The 15,231-nt window shown below is 47.9% G+C and overlaps 7 protein-coding genes across 7 annotated transcripts; 5 read left to right on the top strand and 2 right to left on the bottom strand.

Annotated features, from left to right (window-relative positions):
* Positions 1-54: 54 nt before the first annotated feature.
* On the bottom strand, positions 55-1,909 carry MCYG_08017 (choline transport protein; the record flags this gene model as incomplete). Its single annotated transcript, XM_002842888.1, has 5 exons — positions 55-811; positions 878-1,370; positions 1,443-1,522; positions 1,579-1,625; positions 1,733-1,909. The coding sequence occupies 5 exons, from the start codon at positions 1,907-1,909 to the stop codon at positions 55-57; spliced, it is 1,554 nt and encodes a 517-aa protein (XP_002842934.1).
* Positions 1,910-2,533: 624 nt separating this feature from the next.
* On the top strand, positions 2,534-2,833 carry MCYG_08016 (uncharacterized protein; the record flags this gene model as incomplete). The annotated part of the gene is made up of 1 exon (XM_002842887.1): positions 2,534-2,833. One exon carries the CDS (start codon positions 2,534-2,536, stop codon positions 2,831-2,833), a length of 300 nt encoding a protein of 99 aa, XP_002842933.1.
* Positions 2,834-4,735: 1,902 nt separating this feature from the next.
* On the top strand, positions 4,736-6,114 carry MCYG_08015 (conserved hypothetical protein; the record flags this gene model as incomplete). Its single annotated transcript, XM_002842886.1, has 4 exons — positions 4,736-4,827; positions 4,896-5,177; positions 5,237-5,370; positions 5,432-6,114. The coding sequence occupies 4 exons, from the start codon at positions 4,736-4,738 to the stop codon at positions 6,112-6,114; spliced, it is 1,191 nt and encodes a 396-aa protein (XP_002842932.1).
* Positions 6,115-9,201: 3,087 nt separating this feature from the next.
* MCYG_08014 (uncharacterized protein) lies at positions 9,202-9,519 on the top strand (the record flags this gene model as incomplete). The annotated part of the gene is made up of 1 exon (XM_002842885.1): positions 9,202-9,519. One exon carries the CDS (start codon positions 9,202-9,204, stop codon positions 9,517-9,519), a length of 318 nt encoding a protein of 105 aa, XP_002842931.1.
* Positions 9,520-9,858: 339 nt separating this feature from the next.
* On the top strand, positions 9,859-11,817 carry MCYG_08013 (endochitinase 2; the record flags this gene model as incomplete). The annotated part of the gene is made up of 3 exons (XM_002842884.1): positions 9,859-9,966; positions 10,035-10,476; positions 10,550-11,817. The coding sequence occupies 3 exons, from the start codon at positions 9,859-9,861 to the stop codon at positions 11,815-11,817; spliced, it is 1,818 nt and encodes a 605-aa protein (XP_002842930.1).
* Positions 11,818-13,044: 1,227 nt separating this feature from the next.
* Positions 13,045-13,356, bottom strand: MCYG_08012 (uncharacterized protein; the record flags this gene model as incomplete). Its single annotated transcript, XM_002842883.1, has 1 exon — positions 13,045-13,356. The coding sequence occupies one exon, from the start codon at positions 13,354-13,356 to the stop codon at positions 13,045-13,047; it is 312 nt and encodes a 103-aa protein (XP_002842929.1).
* Positions 13,357-13,690: 334 nt separating this feature from the next.
* On the top strand, positions 13,691-14,338 carry MCYG_08011 (uncharacterized protein; the record flags this gene model as incomplete). The annotated part of the gene is made up of 4 exons (XM_002842882.1): positions 13,691-13,811; positions 13,840-13,922; positions 13,974-14,096; positions 14,174-14,338. The coding sequence occupies 4 exons, from the start codon at positions 13,691-13,693 to the stop codon at positions 14,336-14,338; spliced, it is 492 nt and encodes a 163-aa protein (XP_002842928.1).
* Positions 14,339-15,231: the final 893 nt, after the last annotated feature.

Genomic DNA, 15,231 nt, shown 5'->3' with positions numbered 1-15,231 from the left:
AACAATAATGTATGAGAATATGATAGTAAGAAGAAAGAGAAGAGGCACGAGTGATTATTCTGCTCGATCCAGCTTGACTTCATGGATGGAGATCACGTTTGGCCCGGCGTAATTCTTCCGGCGGAAGAGGTACCACCCGATCACAAACATCGTCAGAGCTCCGGTCATCAAGGAGGCGTAGTTCATCGAACTGGCAGCCACGGGCATGTTGAAGGGGAAACAGAAGATGACAACGAAGATAACAATGTACAAGCAGCTGATCGTGTTCACCACATAGCCAACCCAGCCTTTCATGAAGAAGGGGCCTGGGGTGATGCCCTTGCGGCCTCTCAGGAGATGAGGCAGGATGGCTGCCAGATACGAGAGGGTGGACAGCTGTACGTAGCATCCCACGAAGGCGTTAAAAGCGGTGGTCGAGCCGACATAGATGATACCAAGTATCGTGACTATGATAACGCAGACACCAGTGGCATTGAATGGATTGTGGTACACAGGGTGCACCTGGCCGAGGAAGCTGGAGAAAGGGGTAGCGTTGTCGCGGGCGAGAGTCCAGAGGACACGGCCAGCGGTGATGTAGCAGCCTACACAGGTGATGAATGTAGGAAGGAAGGTGATAATGAGCAGCCCTAGCGCTCCAGCCTTGGTTCCGGTAGCCTGGTGGTAGATGGTTGCCAAGGGAAAGGTGGTGAAGGTGGCTAGTACAGCATCTAGATCATTGATGGAGTAGAAAAGGGTAATCATGTATGGAACTGCAGTGATGAAGCCGGTGACGGTCTGCGCCAGGATTGCCCGCGGAATATTCTTGCTTGGGCTAAGGCGCCATGCATTAGCTCTCTCCTTCTCTTCTACTTAAAATTAGGAACTAGAGCACACTTACTTTGGTATCTCCTCGGCCATATGTGAGGTCAAATCACTCGTTCCGACGCTGTATGCGCCATTGAGCATTCCGAGCAAGAATACGAGGCCGTCGCTCTTATATCCGGTGGTATTAGACCAGTTCTTCCAGACAAATTCGCTCGAGGCGTATCCTAGACCGTTAAAGTGCGGCATAACGGCGCATACTACGATAGTAACGAATACGCCTGCGAGGATAAGGAACATGCCAATATTTGAAATTAGTGGCAAAGCCCTGTTGGCAAAAAGCACTGTGAAACAGCACATCCAGGTACAAAGCAGGTAGCAGATGAACACCTGCCACGCCTTGGTTTGGTGTGCTGGATGGAATACCAGGTACATCGATACTACCTGGTTTCCCAGGATAGACGATATCGACGCCGCGCCAAAGAGCCACGCTAGGGCATTCCAGTATCCCGCAAACCAACCAACAGGGCGGCCATAACGGCCTGCAGTGGCAGTGGCCCAGTGATATACTACAGGAAAAGCATAATCAGTCATATGTGAACTATCGGTTGGTTGCGAACTAGATATGGCTTATAACTTACCACCAGCAGCAGACGGAATAGCAGAAGCCAACTCAGCAATGGAAGCCGAGATGAACCAGTAGAAGAAGGAGACAACAATACTATCGAAAATGTTAGCATGTTTTCGCTTATCCGCGCCTACAGCGTAACCACCTACTACTCGTAGATAACTCCTGGAGGGCCACCGTTGTATATAGCCGTTGTCTAGGCGCATGGGTAGTGTATCAGCAACCGATATAATTTTGCATGTCTCAAGGCTTGGATATCAATGGCCAGGTAGGGCATGCAAACGCTTCCAGGTAGGGACTTACAACACTCCCGCCCATGGCAATCCAAGTGTTTCCCGCCGTGACGCCAATAGCGCACATACTGATGAGGCTAAAGTTGCGATCAAGCTCTTGCCGATGGCCTGATGAGTTTAACATTGGATCCATGGCTGGAGATGCTAACGACTCGGTTGCTGTAACGGTAGCGCCAACCTCTTTCATCTTTGCCTGTGGCATTGACGGCGACGACTCGATCTGTTTCTCGGATTCAGTCATTGTCGACGTCCAAGGCCAAGCTTGCGAATAAAAGCCACAGAAATCTCCCTCCCGTCTTCGATTCTAACGATAAGGCTAGAAAGTTTGAGAGGCTTCGAACGGTGCAGAAAAACCTGCGAACAGACAGCAACGGAAGAATGGAAAGGAAAGGTCGCGATGGGGAAAAAAAGAAAATAATAATAATAGATAGACGCAGAAGTAAAGAAGTATAGAATACGCTGATGAATAGTTTCGTTAAGAGGACGGATAAAAGGTAGTTGAGAGTAGGGAGCAGATCAAGATAGAAGCTGGATGATGATGCCACCACCAGTTGACTAAGGACTCAAAACTCGACCTGGTCACTCCTCGGATTTTGACGAGGATGAATGAATAAATGTTTTTCTCGCGGTCAAAAAAGACCCAAAAACGTGGCGCTGGCTTCTAGAAGGCAAGGCAATGCCCCGAATTAAAGAAAAGGAATAGCAGGGAGCGCGCCTGGATCAAGGTCGAATGAAACCTCAGGAGACTCCGAGAGCCCACTGTAAACAATAGCCTTTTTCCCTGATAGAGAAGTAAACCCGCTATCCTGGGATGCCTGTATATGCAGCCACACCAGGCCAGAGTAGACAACAAAACAAGTCCGTCTTCATAGGAAACCTGGGCAATGCAAGGACGGGCGAGCAGCATTCAAGCATTATCGGCTCGTCGGTCTTAGTGGAATTAATACGCCCGCTAGCATGGGGGTTAGAATGTCCCCTCGCCTCCACAAGCATGGATACCTACACAGTGGAGGAGGAGTGGCATGCTGCCACTACTGTCAAGAGTGGATGTAATCGGCGAGTTGACAACAAGACCCTCTACCTTGACATCTTCGTTATTTTAGTTCATTGACAAACACCCACAGCCTAGTAGATTTAAGGATTAGGCTGGTTCCATTTCGCGAGTGGACTTTTTGTGGGCAAAGTTCTCCTCCCGTCATCCACTCCTGGATCAACTGCGAGAGCAGGAAAAAGCAAAAAATCAGTATTCGTATATGCATGTGACTTGGAGCTAATAGACTTCTGGAGGCGCAAAAATATGATGAGCAAGCTTGAGGATGTTTGGTGGACTTAAAGTGCCATGCATGATGGCCATCTCCGGTTGTGGTTGTCGATGTGCAGATATGGATTATGCATGGTGGCCATATGCAGGGTTGCCATTTGCATGCCAACTGGTGAGACATACTTTTTGTTTCCTTCCTGTGAACTCCATCGGGATCTCATGTTCATTTCGGTGTCGACCTTGGTCTCGGTGTTTTTTCTATACTTTGGTGTTTTGTATGCCGTGCCGTGCAGCCTATACCACGCCATCCATATAATAATTATATGTTATACTTATGCTGTCAGGTGTGCGTAGTACTGCTTAAATACCCGATTCTAAGCAACGGCATGGCGCTCCACGAGATGCGTTTCAACCTTTAGATGGTCATGTCAAGCTATCTGGATGAAACATAAGCATCCGTCAACCCTTTCTGGCAATCTTCGACCTGGGTGAGTTTTCATTGTGTAAAAACTCTCAGAATTAGCCCCTTTTCTTTTCTTTTGAATCGTCAGCCATCGCGCGTAGAAGCTCCTGTTATCGTATAGACAGGGCGTCAGTCCAATGCAAGATAACCTCAGGTTCTGCCGAGATTTATCGGGTGGTAGCCCAGCACCTGCATGTATATTTATATACGGAGTGCGTATATATATCGAATGCACGGAGCAGACCGTGGATAAATTCTCCTCTTCCCGAAAATTTACCCTCAAACAACGTAGTATGTAACGAATATTCGGCGGAACGCAAATGCCACATCTTTAACTTCTTTAGGTGTCATGAAGAAGGAGGTGGATGTTCTGGCCGGCAGCCACCCGTATATCCGTTTTGCTGATGATTGTACAGAGTACACTATTGGATGTTATGATTTCGGGTTTCACGCCCGCTGGTCCACCCAGCGTTGTTCCGGAGGCGTGAGCTTGTTCTATATTTACAGAGCAGTGTAGATACTTTTTCTTTCGCCTCTTCTCGATCTCTCTGACCTTCAAGATGTGGCTTATCAAAGTTAGCGAGACTATTCTTCTAGAATAGAGCATATTAGTTAGCTAAATGATTTGTTCCGCGGACGACAAACGAAGGCGGCAGAGCAGGATTTTCGTACGTATACCCACGACAATAGCCCCTGAAAACTTATCAACCTCCCCCATCCTTCGCTTCCCTGTCGGCTCTGCAAAAGAACCTCCAGGCCATTATTGGTCCCTCAGGTGTCATCGAACCTTAACAGGAAACGATGCAAATCTTGTAGGCTCCGTCCACCCAATGTGGTGATGAACATTCTGAGCTTCTGCCTAGAACAAGAATATGGGGTGCATATATCGTAGAGAAAAAAAGCCACACTTTCGGCTGGAACTGGTGATTCATACAGCGTTCTCTGGTAACCTGGGAAAAAGCCATTTCTCGCGTTCCAAGATGGGCTAATGACTTGGTCCACCCAGGGCGTGAACGGCCAATCCCTACCCGACGGATGCTCTCGAGCTAGCACGTACGGGGTACTAGGAAGGGGGAAAGGGTCCAGGTTCAACGAAGATATGTACTTATATATTATATTGAAATCGCCCTGTCGCAGATATTACCCACATGCACAAAAATTCCAGAGGGCTGGGTTTGGTCAGAAACCTGACTTCCTTGTCCGACTATAGCAGCGAGATAATAGAGAGAGTGGATATTTAACATATCACCGTTGGCCTCTCCAACAAGTTCGATATATCACCTGCAACAATGGCTGCCCTGGATACCTCATATGCAGCGGGTTTCCAGAAGGAAACGTGGACCTTGTACGCTTTCGGGATCTTGGTCTTGGTCCTACGAACGTGAGATCTCCCCCATATTTGCAACCTTAGCATCAACTAACATTGTGTGATTTGCCTGCGATTGATAGGATTGCTCGAATAAGACGACTCGGGCTGCGCTCGCTACAATATGATGACTATCTCATGCTAACAGGCGGCATATGGTACACATTGCTATGCATCTCCTTGAACTCGGTTGTTGCTGTTGGGGGTTCGAATTTGATGGATGCGCAAGATATTGCGGAACTCACGCCAGCGATCAAGGTCGAGCGTGTCAAGGGCAGCAAATGGGTGTTTGTTTCCGAACATGCCTTTATAATGACCATATGGACATTAAAGGCATGCATGATCATACTATATCGCCGCATAATGTAAGCATCGAACTGCATTCCTGGACTGGGACTCGATTTGCTAACTGCTCGTTTGGTAGGGAGGGGTTGCGCCAACAGCGGCTGGTGAAGTATTTGACTATTTGGGTCTTCCTTGGATTCGTTGGCTCAGAGCTGGCGCTCTTCTTAATCTGCCGACCTTTATCCGATTACTGGGCTGTTCCCACCACCAACAGTGAGTTGAATCCCTGGCAATAAACCGTAGAGTGTTGTGTAAATGCTAATAATCCAACCAGCTCAATGTTCGACCTACCAATATTATGAGATAATTCAGGGGATACTTGCTATTTCAGCTGACATCCTCATGCTCCTTGTCGCCATCCCGCTTCTTATGGCAGTTCGACTGCCACAAAAGCAGAAAATGATTCTCATCATCATTTTTGGGCTGGGTATATTCATCATAATCGCGGCCATCTTGACGAAGTTGTACTGCCTGGTACCATCCCTGATTTCCTACGTATACCTGAACTGGTACTTCCGAGAAGCCACAGTCGCCATGCTTGTCACCTGTCTCCCAATGACATGGTCATTACTAAGAGATATTTTCCCCGCTCTGAAGAGTTGGACTGGCGGATCACGGCAATATGGGTCAGGAAAGGGTCCATCAGCACGCCGAACAGGCTCTCGCCCTCCTTTTCAATCAACAAAGAACCATTTGCAATTGAACTCTTTCAGCCGAGCCCACGCATCTCATGGAAAAGCCACGGAAAGCGATATGGGATACGAATCGAGCCACGGCTCGCCACGCGACCACAGTGACCGGTACAATGACAAGAATGATGTCAAGCAGTTGACATCGATACATGTACGCCAGGACGTTACCGTGACAGTACAGGATGATCGGGACAGTGAAGAAACCTTGTCCAACGGCTATACTAGACACCAACGTAAAGCCACTGGTTGGGAGGATATGGCCTGAAGCGGCGAATGTCTGATCTTAATACTGAACCGCGTCCCGGGCGGTTTACCGTGAACATATACCCTCATGGGAAGAAGAGTGTAACGGCGTTGGTCTTTTTTTCTTATGTATTTTTCGCTTCCTGGGTCGAGATGTTATCCTTGGGTTCATGATTCGGGCGGTTTCCCATTCTTGTGTTTGTAATAATGACGAATATACATCGAAAGGATGTTGATCGAGATCAAGATCTTTGCTGCATGTCTTGATAAAGATTGATGGACGTCTTGATATTACTCGAAAGGCTGGGATTTTTACGTGGTGTATCATGACTTACGGACAACTTGTGTATTATTTCACTTCTATTGGCTAAAATCTGTAATTATTGTATGTCATGAGATAATCATTAGTCATTTAGAAACACAGGGCACTAGACCAATATAGGAATAATTGTGCTTAGTCACATACATATAATCATATGACATGCATATAATGATGTTGACATCATGTGATTTACGTTTAGTCATAGCCAATAAGAGCTCAGTATCGAAATATCTACTTAACATGTTCAGGAGTTGACATCGTTGAGAGATTCAAATACTCCAAAGTACAGTATGTACAGAGTAGAAGCTTTAAAAACTAAGTATTCGCCATCAGTTGATAGAAGATTTTTCTTTGTGCCAATGTTTATTCATACCAGTACCTAACTGATATTCCAAATTGGATGGTTCGAGATGGATAGCTACAAGATTTTGTCAAATATGCCATTCGGCCAAAAAGGCGAGCCCGCGCTGATTGGAGGCAGAGAGACTTGTTATATTTTTGACACACCCCCCCAGCTTGATGAGGTACGAGGCAAGCTGAACTAGATATACGCAGAAAGATGATTGGTAGTGGCCGATGTTTGGCCGTATAGAGGGAACCGCTCGGCGCTCGCTGGCCGCTGATCTGGGCCGCTCTGGGTAATAAATGAATAATAAGGGCCGTACTAGGCTGCCTACTGGGCCGCTGACTGGCTACTTATATTGGTAATTGGATGGCCGTTATAGGCCGTAGAAAATCGATGGACGTACAGAGCTAGGTTCGGACGTAGAGCCTCGGGTGTTTGGCTTGGCGTAGAGGATGCAACGACCGGGCTCATAACTGTCAAATATGCCATTCGGCCAAAAAGGCGAGCCCGCGCTGATTGGAGGCAGAGAGACTTGTTATATTTTTGACAGATTTTTACCTGAATGAATCCTAAAGTGGCCATCTCACTGAAGAATATTAGCAGATCATCTTAATAGTCCGCTTAAGTCTGTGCCACCAGCAATGAAGACTGTCTTGCTAAGGCAGATTCATAACTATAGGGAAGGGAGGCTTGATATAGCTACAAGTAGCACCACTTGCTAGATCCATCGTCTCCTATTAGCTATCCAACAGACCGAAGTGTTTGCCAGGATAGTCGGAGAAGTCAGGATTATCCTCGAGGGGAGTACAGAGTAAGCGGATCGAACTGCTGGCCAAAGATGGCTAGATCAAATTATTCCTCCGCAGACAACGCAGATATGAGGAGCGATACCAATGAATATTGAATAGAGCGGTCCAGGCAAACGCAGGCCCTGCCTTTTCGGAGGTGCCTGGACAGAGTACATCTTCGATGATGCGAGAAGACACGGAAACAACAGAGAAACGCGGATCCTGAGGCCCCGAGTAAGATGCCTACTGGCTCATGATTCTGCGTTGACCCGCTGATGCCGACAAATGCATGACCCTGCTCACTCAATTCAACCTTGGCGGACAATATCCCTGCGCGGTAGGATGCATGGATTTTCCTGTACCGAGGCATTGTCGGGGACAACTCCTTTTTCCCCCTGATGAGAAAGTATCGATCACCTAGGGATACAGGTATTTCTTCTGGACTATCTCGAGAAAGGAGCGGGAGGATTATTCAAAGTAATCGCTGTGTTAGATCAGATGTAGATCATAATCAGGGAGGCCACAAAGGCCGCTTATATATGAAGATCACTGTTTTCCCCTTCTACTTGTTCCTCAATTGTTTCGACGATTGTTTGCTTGATACCCCCTTTCTGTCGCGTAGCCGCATACTCCTACCGGGCACAGAGTACACACTACTACCGCTATAAATATCTCGATATTATGGTCTCGGAAGATGTGACAGTCGGCTCGGATGCCCACAGTCCACTGGAGAGGCCCATTTTTTTTGTCTGTCCTCACCAGCCTTATCCTCTGGAGTCTATATTGCGATGGAAGTATAACTGATGGGACTCCTGGGGCAGTCCAATCTCCCCTGCATGAGAAAACCGGAGCATCTAACTACATGCGGGGCGTCAAGGATTGAGTTGTGCTTACTGCTGCTTGGGCAAGCGGCGATTTGCCTTGATATGGGAAGAAAGAAGAGAGGAAAAGATCAGAGAGAATAAGCGAGAAGAAAAGAAAAGAGACAAGAAAAAAGGAAGCGGCTCTGTGCAGTGCTTGGGCCACTCGGGTTAAGGTTGTTCCCTTCCTTCGCCCGAAAGAGGGTCCGACCACCTCGACATCCCTTTTCGGACTTTCAACTTCAAACATCAACATCAACAGCAGCAGACACAGCCGACAACAACAGCAACAGAGTCCATACCAACGGTAAATTGGAATCAGAGATGACGACAATGGCTGCTATTGACGTGGGTTGCTATTCTCGGACCAGTCTTGGCCCCTAACAGTTAATACCCTGGTCGTTACCAGACGGATGGAAATCCATCGATGAGCCTATCGCTCCATCGAAATCAAGCCATGGGCAAGCCTTGCATACAATACCCTGCCGTCCACTGTTATATGTATATACATGATCGTGTCTCGCCTGGAAAATATCGGAATGTCGCGTTCTAGTTGTTCCTGCAATGCAACCTCTTGCGCCTGACAGCATATACTTCCTTGCTGCTATCCGCACGATCTGGCTGTTGGAGTGGTGCATGGTGCCTGGTTCCTGGTGCCTGGCGATTGTTGATGGGATACGCTTAGAGCCTCGGCCAAGCAAATACGCGATGTTAATTTCGAGTCAGTTGGCTGTCTCGCTAAAGGCTCGAGTCTATACTATTGCATTGCACTTGGCGCACAGTTGCTTTGAGCATGTTGGAAGATATGATCTTCCCGTTGCATAGTGTTATACCCCACATTGTGGCCAACAGTCAACGATATGGTCTAGTGGCCCCGACGTATCACTGCCGCTTAGCCACTGCCGCCTCATGTGCGACCACAGCAGCATGGAAGCTCATGCGTGGAATGTTCAATTTTACGCCTACGTCGGGGGGCTCCCTTGAACGTGACGCCGTTCAATGTGGTGCTACCGGCTCTGTCCATGGTGCCCATGCCTGTGAGCACAATACCCATGTAATTATTCTCCTACTACTGATGGTATCACAATGGATACAATTGATCGGAGGCTGAATTGGAACAAAGTCTTACTTGGCTGCAATATAGAACTCTTTCCGCTTATTTTGCTTGGCTACCTTCTATATATGTAACATAGCCATCGCCTTGATTCACCTTCCAACGGTTTTCTGCCCTTCTGTTACTTTTGGCCCTCCCAACTGATTGCGGGCTTTAAGCTTGCATCCATTCATTGCAGTCAGTTCAGGCATCACACTCGTTGCATCGAGGCTGTGTACTCAGTGCCATTCTTTTCTCTGAACACAAGCGTTCAATCCTCAAGATATATATACCATCATTTATACCGTATAGACACTATCATTAACTATCATTCACAATTCAAATCACTCGCCCAACATGGCTTCCTCCAAGATTATCACGGCATTTATTGCCTTTCTATCGTTGCTTACTATGTCTGCTTTTGCTCTGGACGTAGCTTCTAGCACTAACTTGGTCACCTACTGGGTAAACTACACCCTTCTTTTCATTCCAGACTGGGAATAAGAATCTCTGCTAAACATCTATATATACAGGGCCAAGGCGATAACCAGGAGCGTCTATCTTACTTCTGCCAACAGACAGAACATGATATCATTGTCATTGGCTTCGTCAACGTCTTTCCCGACCAAGGCCTTGGTGGTTGGCCAGGAACCAACTTCGGAAACCAATGCGGCAACTCCACTTATGAAACCCTAGATGGCCAGGAAACTGAACTCCTGAGCGGATGCGATAATATTATAGAGGATCTGCCCATCTGCAGAGCTGCTGGAAAGACTATCTTGCTTTCTCTAGGTGGCGAGAGCATAAATGGGCCTTACACTTATAGTGTTAAGAGCAGAGAGTCAGCTGTTGAATTTGCAGATTTCCTCTGGGGTGCCTTTGGGCCACCTTCTCCTGGTTGGCATGGGCCTCGTCCGTTCGGTGATAATGCAGTGGACGGATTCGATTTTGATATCGAAGTTAACGGTGGTGCAAGTATGACTTACTATCTCTCTGCCTTCCGCCCTTTTCCCCCTTTCTAACTTTTGGCTAACTCGCCCATCGCAAGATTACCAATACATGGTCGAACGGTTACGAAGCCACTTCGACAAGGATCCATCCCGACGGTACTATATATCTGGCGCGCCCCAGTGCATTGTTCCCGACGAGCAGCTTGGTGACGCGATCACCAACTCGGTTTTCGACTTCATTTTCGTCCAACTATACAGCGCACCTGATTGTACAACCTACCTCTCGTCTGATTGTCCATCCTGCGGCTCGTCTGATTGTTTATTCTGCGGCTCATCTGAGAGTTCATACTACAACCCGTCTAAGAGCTCCGATAGTTCGAGGTCCGGGTTTTATATAGGCTTTGATATTGAAGGGTGGATCGATTTCATCCGCGAGAGCGCAAACCCCAATGTAAAGTTCTTCATTGGTCTTACTGCTAGGGAAAGGATCGGGCACCTCAGTCTTGGTGAAGTTGAGATATTCATCAGGGAATTTATCAACGAATTCGAGGATAACTTTGGGGGTGCGATGGTTTGGGATGCTCAATCCTCTGAGGAAAACCGAAGTGATGGGCGAAGCTATGCTGCGAACGTAAAGCGGTTACTACTCGACCACGGTCCTTCTCAGCCAACTACTACTTCAACAAGGCCAACGAGTACCTCTGAGTCAAAGACACAAGCCAGCTCGACATTCATCACCACTACGAGCATTTGGAGTTCTGGTGGCGGAATTCCAACCATCAGTACCACTCCAAAGTACCCAAACATCACCTCAACGTATATCCCGGTAGAAACTCCAACGACGTCCGATGTCACTATTACACTGACCGTCACGCCTTCTATGCACCAAAGCACAGATACAATAGCTCCTACTCCAAGCTATACGACCATGCCCATGATTCCGGCTTCATCCTCCCACCCCGGAGATCCCTCCACGACATCTGTGACCGCCACGTCATATACTACCGTCTATGCTACTGGAACCACCACAGTTACGACAACAACCTATACTACAGTCTACTACCCCGAGACAGGAGCGCCAACAACTTTGACTCTCACTTACCCAGTCACGGTTGTCGGCCCAACGGTGACTGTGATCCCCACGCCAGCACCAAGCGGCGAGCCTGAGAATCCAACCACTCTGACCAGTGTTGCTCTTCCGCCCAGTCCTAATGTATCGGTCCCACCTGAAGGTAGCGACACAGTGGCTAACCCCACGTCTACTGCGCCTTCGATGCCAGTTTACACCGGTGGAGCTTCGTTGCTATCATTCCCCATTGCGGCAATAGCTTTGGGTGTAGTCGCATCCTATGCAATGATGCTATGATTGAGCCGGTAATCACTTAATTAATTGATGGAATATAAGTGATGGGATCTAAATGTTTTTCTCTTTTCTTTCTTTTTCGGTTTTATGGATGTTGATGTTGATGAATTCTCTCTCATTGGATATGGCACTTAATTTCTACGTCAAGTTTGGGAAATAATAACTATAAACATCTTCTAATCTCCTTGGCCCCTTTACTCCTCGTTTCAGCTCTAAGAGTGCTTCTCTAGCTTATCATTAATCATCTTATATCTCTCCCTCCTTATCCATCGTGCCATACTCGCTTGACCATAACCTCCGCAGTCCAAGACGTGTTGAACCCATAAGCTACCGTCATCCATAAATCCTCTCCCCCACAACGTTAAGAATGGGGAAAGCCAATTTATATTCCACTATCGTCGGCCAATCACCCGTGCGGTTTAAGCTTATCTTCCTTTTGCCTCCCGTGGAACCCGTTGAAGTACCTGGCATGTACCTAGAGGGCAACTATGGGAAGGCGATAACCTTGTATCAAAGTTTTCTATCGCCGCCGGATGGTGTGACCATCTTCGATTCTACTGGTAGAGGAAAAGACACGGAAGAGAGTTGTCGTTGTATAAGAGGAGAAACTTGCCTTTGTAGGCCTTGGCTCGGCGAACTGAAGTTTTGTCTCTAGTTGACGCCGTTGGGTTTCGCCGGTGGGTTCGCCTAGTTTCTAGACCCCGTTCGTGCATCGAGCTTTGTGGGTCAGCTCTCTCGCAACGTGAAATATGTAGATGAAATGTCTCATTCACATGGAGATGCCAGAATAAGGAATAAAGGGGCTATTCCGTGTGCAAGTATCTCATGTCAGAAGGAGCTCTTCCTTTTACTCCAAATTATATAGGTACAAGTTTACTGCCAGGAACCAAAGTCAACCAGAGTCAAAAAGGTATCAAAATTTTGAGTGAAAGGAATGAGGAAGTAAACTATGTACAAAGATCTATTTCCCAGAAACAACCCAAAAGGCCACCTTCCAAAATCTCCGGAAGATATAAATTAAAGAGCGTGAGGGAAGGTGGAGGCCCGCTCAACATGGTTAAAAAAAATAAGATGATATATTTTCTCTTCTCCCGGCTCCTTTTCTACCTCGCATTCCTCCATTTGCAGCCTTTTTTTCTTTCCGGCGTGGTGTTAGCGGCGTGCGACCCCGGAAAGGACTAGTGGTTGAGCGGCATCATGTTTGGCAGAAGATAGATGTTGTCAAGGCGTTTAGATGAAAGGAGTTGGGATGGTGGTTGGCCAGTGGTAGGTGCCGGATGGAAAGGCAGTGTCAGTGACAGTGCCAGTTGGGTAAGGCAGGGTGCCAGTTCCAGTTGGGATTGGGATTCCGGTGCCGGTGCCGGTAGGAATGCCAGTGCCGGTTCCAGTGGGAATGATAGTGAATGTGGTGCCGGTTGGGATTGGGATTTCATCGGTAGTTGGGAGTGGCAGATCAATAAACTTGAACAGATCGGACCAGCTGAAAGGTCTGGCAGAGACGGCACTGGCGAGGCCAAGGAGGATGACGGCTGAGAACTGCATCTTGATTGAAAGAGTGGTAGGTTCTTTTTTGTATATGTATTTTTTTGGATGGTTGTTTCTGGATTTTTATTTCTCTGCACAAGAATAGAAAGGAGAAAGGAATGAATGTGTCTTCTGATGGAAGTGAAACCTGTTCAACTTATATCATCAAAAGTAAGGGAGTAGAGCAGTTCGAGGGGGGGGGGGGAAAGGGAGGGTATTATATAGACAAGATATTGCTTAGACCTCCCAGGAGGCAAGGGGGCGGTGGGTATAATGGTTCGTGGACCGTATACATATGCGTACCTGATATAAATCCAGGGCACATTGATCTGATAGGCCCTTGCATGTCGGTATGGGAGCACCACGGCGGCTGACTCGTCATGGCAAAGTCACTCAAAGAGCCGTGGTTATACTTAAAGTTGGGTGGGGGTACGGAACTTTTGACATGAACGCGCAGCCTCGACCTTGTCAGAGTATGTAACTCCGTCAAAGATTGCGAAGATCTCCTTATCGGGATTCAAATAAGAGGCCAGAAATTTGCTGTGTCTCTCTGGCTGTACTCCGGGTTCCTTGGGACCCACCGAGTAAGCAGGGCCGTGGGCCACTTTTTGATGGATATGTAATAACATGTCTAGAATAATCAAATCTCCCGTCCTGATGGTTTCTGGCATCTTTCTGGTCGAACAGGACAAGCCGACAAGGCGCAGGAGCCTGACACAGCATGCAAGGCCAACCATCAGTGGATGAGTCTATACTATGTAAGTATATGCTCGGTGACGCAGCCGACTCCGCACCACTACGGTCCCATCCCGGCGTATATACATCGAGAGTACAGAATTCTGCGGGCTGTATATTCATCATCGACCTTGGGCCTTGCGGAGTGCCCGTGTCTAAACAGGACACTGACAAGGTCATGGTCCTGGTCCAAGAGGCCGATCAGCCCGTCTTCCCTCTCGACTATACGGCGAGACTGGACGAACGAAGCTTTGGAAGGCCATGATCCTTGCTGTACGGCGGAAGATCTCTTGCTCTGGCGGGATTCCACGTCCACAACTCGTCCATTCAACGGGGGGGGAGGCCAGAGAGCAGCCAAACTCGCATGAAGAACCAGCAAAAGTCGTTGTTGTTGAGAAACGAAGATGAAACGAAAAGGGGGCGAAGGCGGTGGAGATTTTGGATGCTTGGCAGAATCTTCGACTTCGACTTCATATCATGACTTTACATACATACGGAGTACATCGTATGGCTTCTTGGAGGCGGACACTACGAAGTTCTCCATGCAGGTTGTGTGCATAGGGGACGTGGCTGACATCTCAGGCTAGGTGGAAGAGAGTCTGCTGTCTATGGCAAGGCGAACTGGATCGCGGTAGGCTTCGGAGGATAATCTCTGCGCAGGATGACTGCGAACCTCACAGCAAGCAGATCACTAACTCTCGTCCAGGAACGGGACAGGCCACTTTCTCTGACTCGTCGAATTCAGTCGGTCTCCGCCGCTGATCTGCAAACAGCCTGGATGATCTCAGTCAATTCCTTGTCGCCGTTCTGGATACGAGTGTCAGACACTTGGGAAGATAAACTGGAGGCTAGAAGAAAAATAAATCCGAGATCTCGAGGCTGTTGTTCTATTTGATAAGCAGCCTGCTCCGTCGGAGGCTGATGTTTCTTTTTATATCATTTCGTCCTTCGCCGTTTCAGGTGGTTCCTCAAGGCTTGTGCCTTGCGCGTGTAATCAGTTTTAGTCGCGCGTGCCGAGGTTTGTAGTTAATTAACCTGGCTCCTCCCCTACTATGTAGGATAAGGCTTCTGACGTTGATGCGGGTAGGGGTTAGTTGTGTTTCCTTTTCTCCTTCGTCGAATTACGGACAGGCCAAAGAAACAAGTTAAAACAACCGG

This window comes from Microsporum canis, genomic scaffold, assembly GCF_000151145.1.
Source record: "Microsporum canis CBS 113480 supercont1.8 genomic scaffold, whole genome shotgun sequence".
In the NCBI taxonomy this organism is placed as follows: Eukaryota; Fungi; Ascomycota; class Eurotiomycetes; order Onygenales; family Arthrodermataceae; genus Microsporum; species Microsporum canis.
The sequence above is the reverse complement of the archived record's forward strand: the minus strand, read 5'-3'. Positions and strand labels throughout refer to the sequence as shown.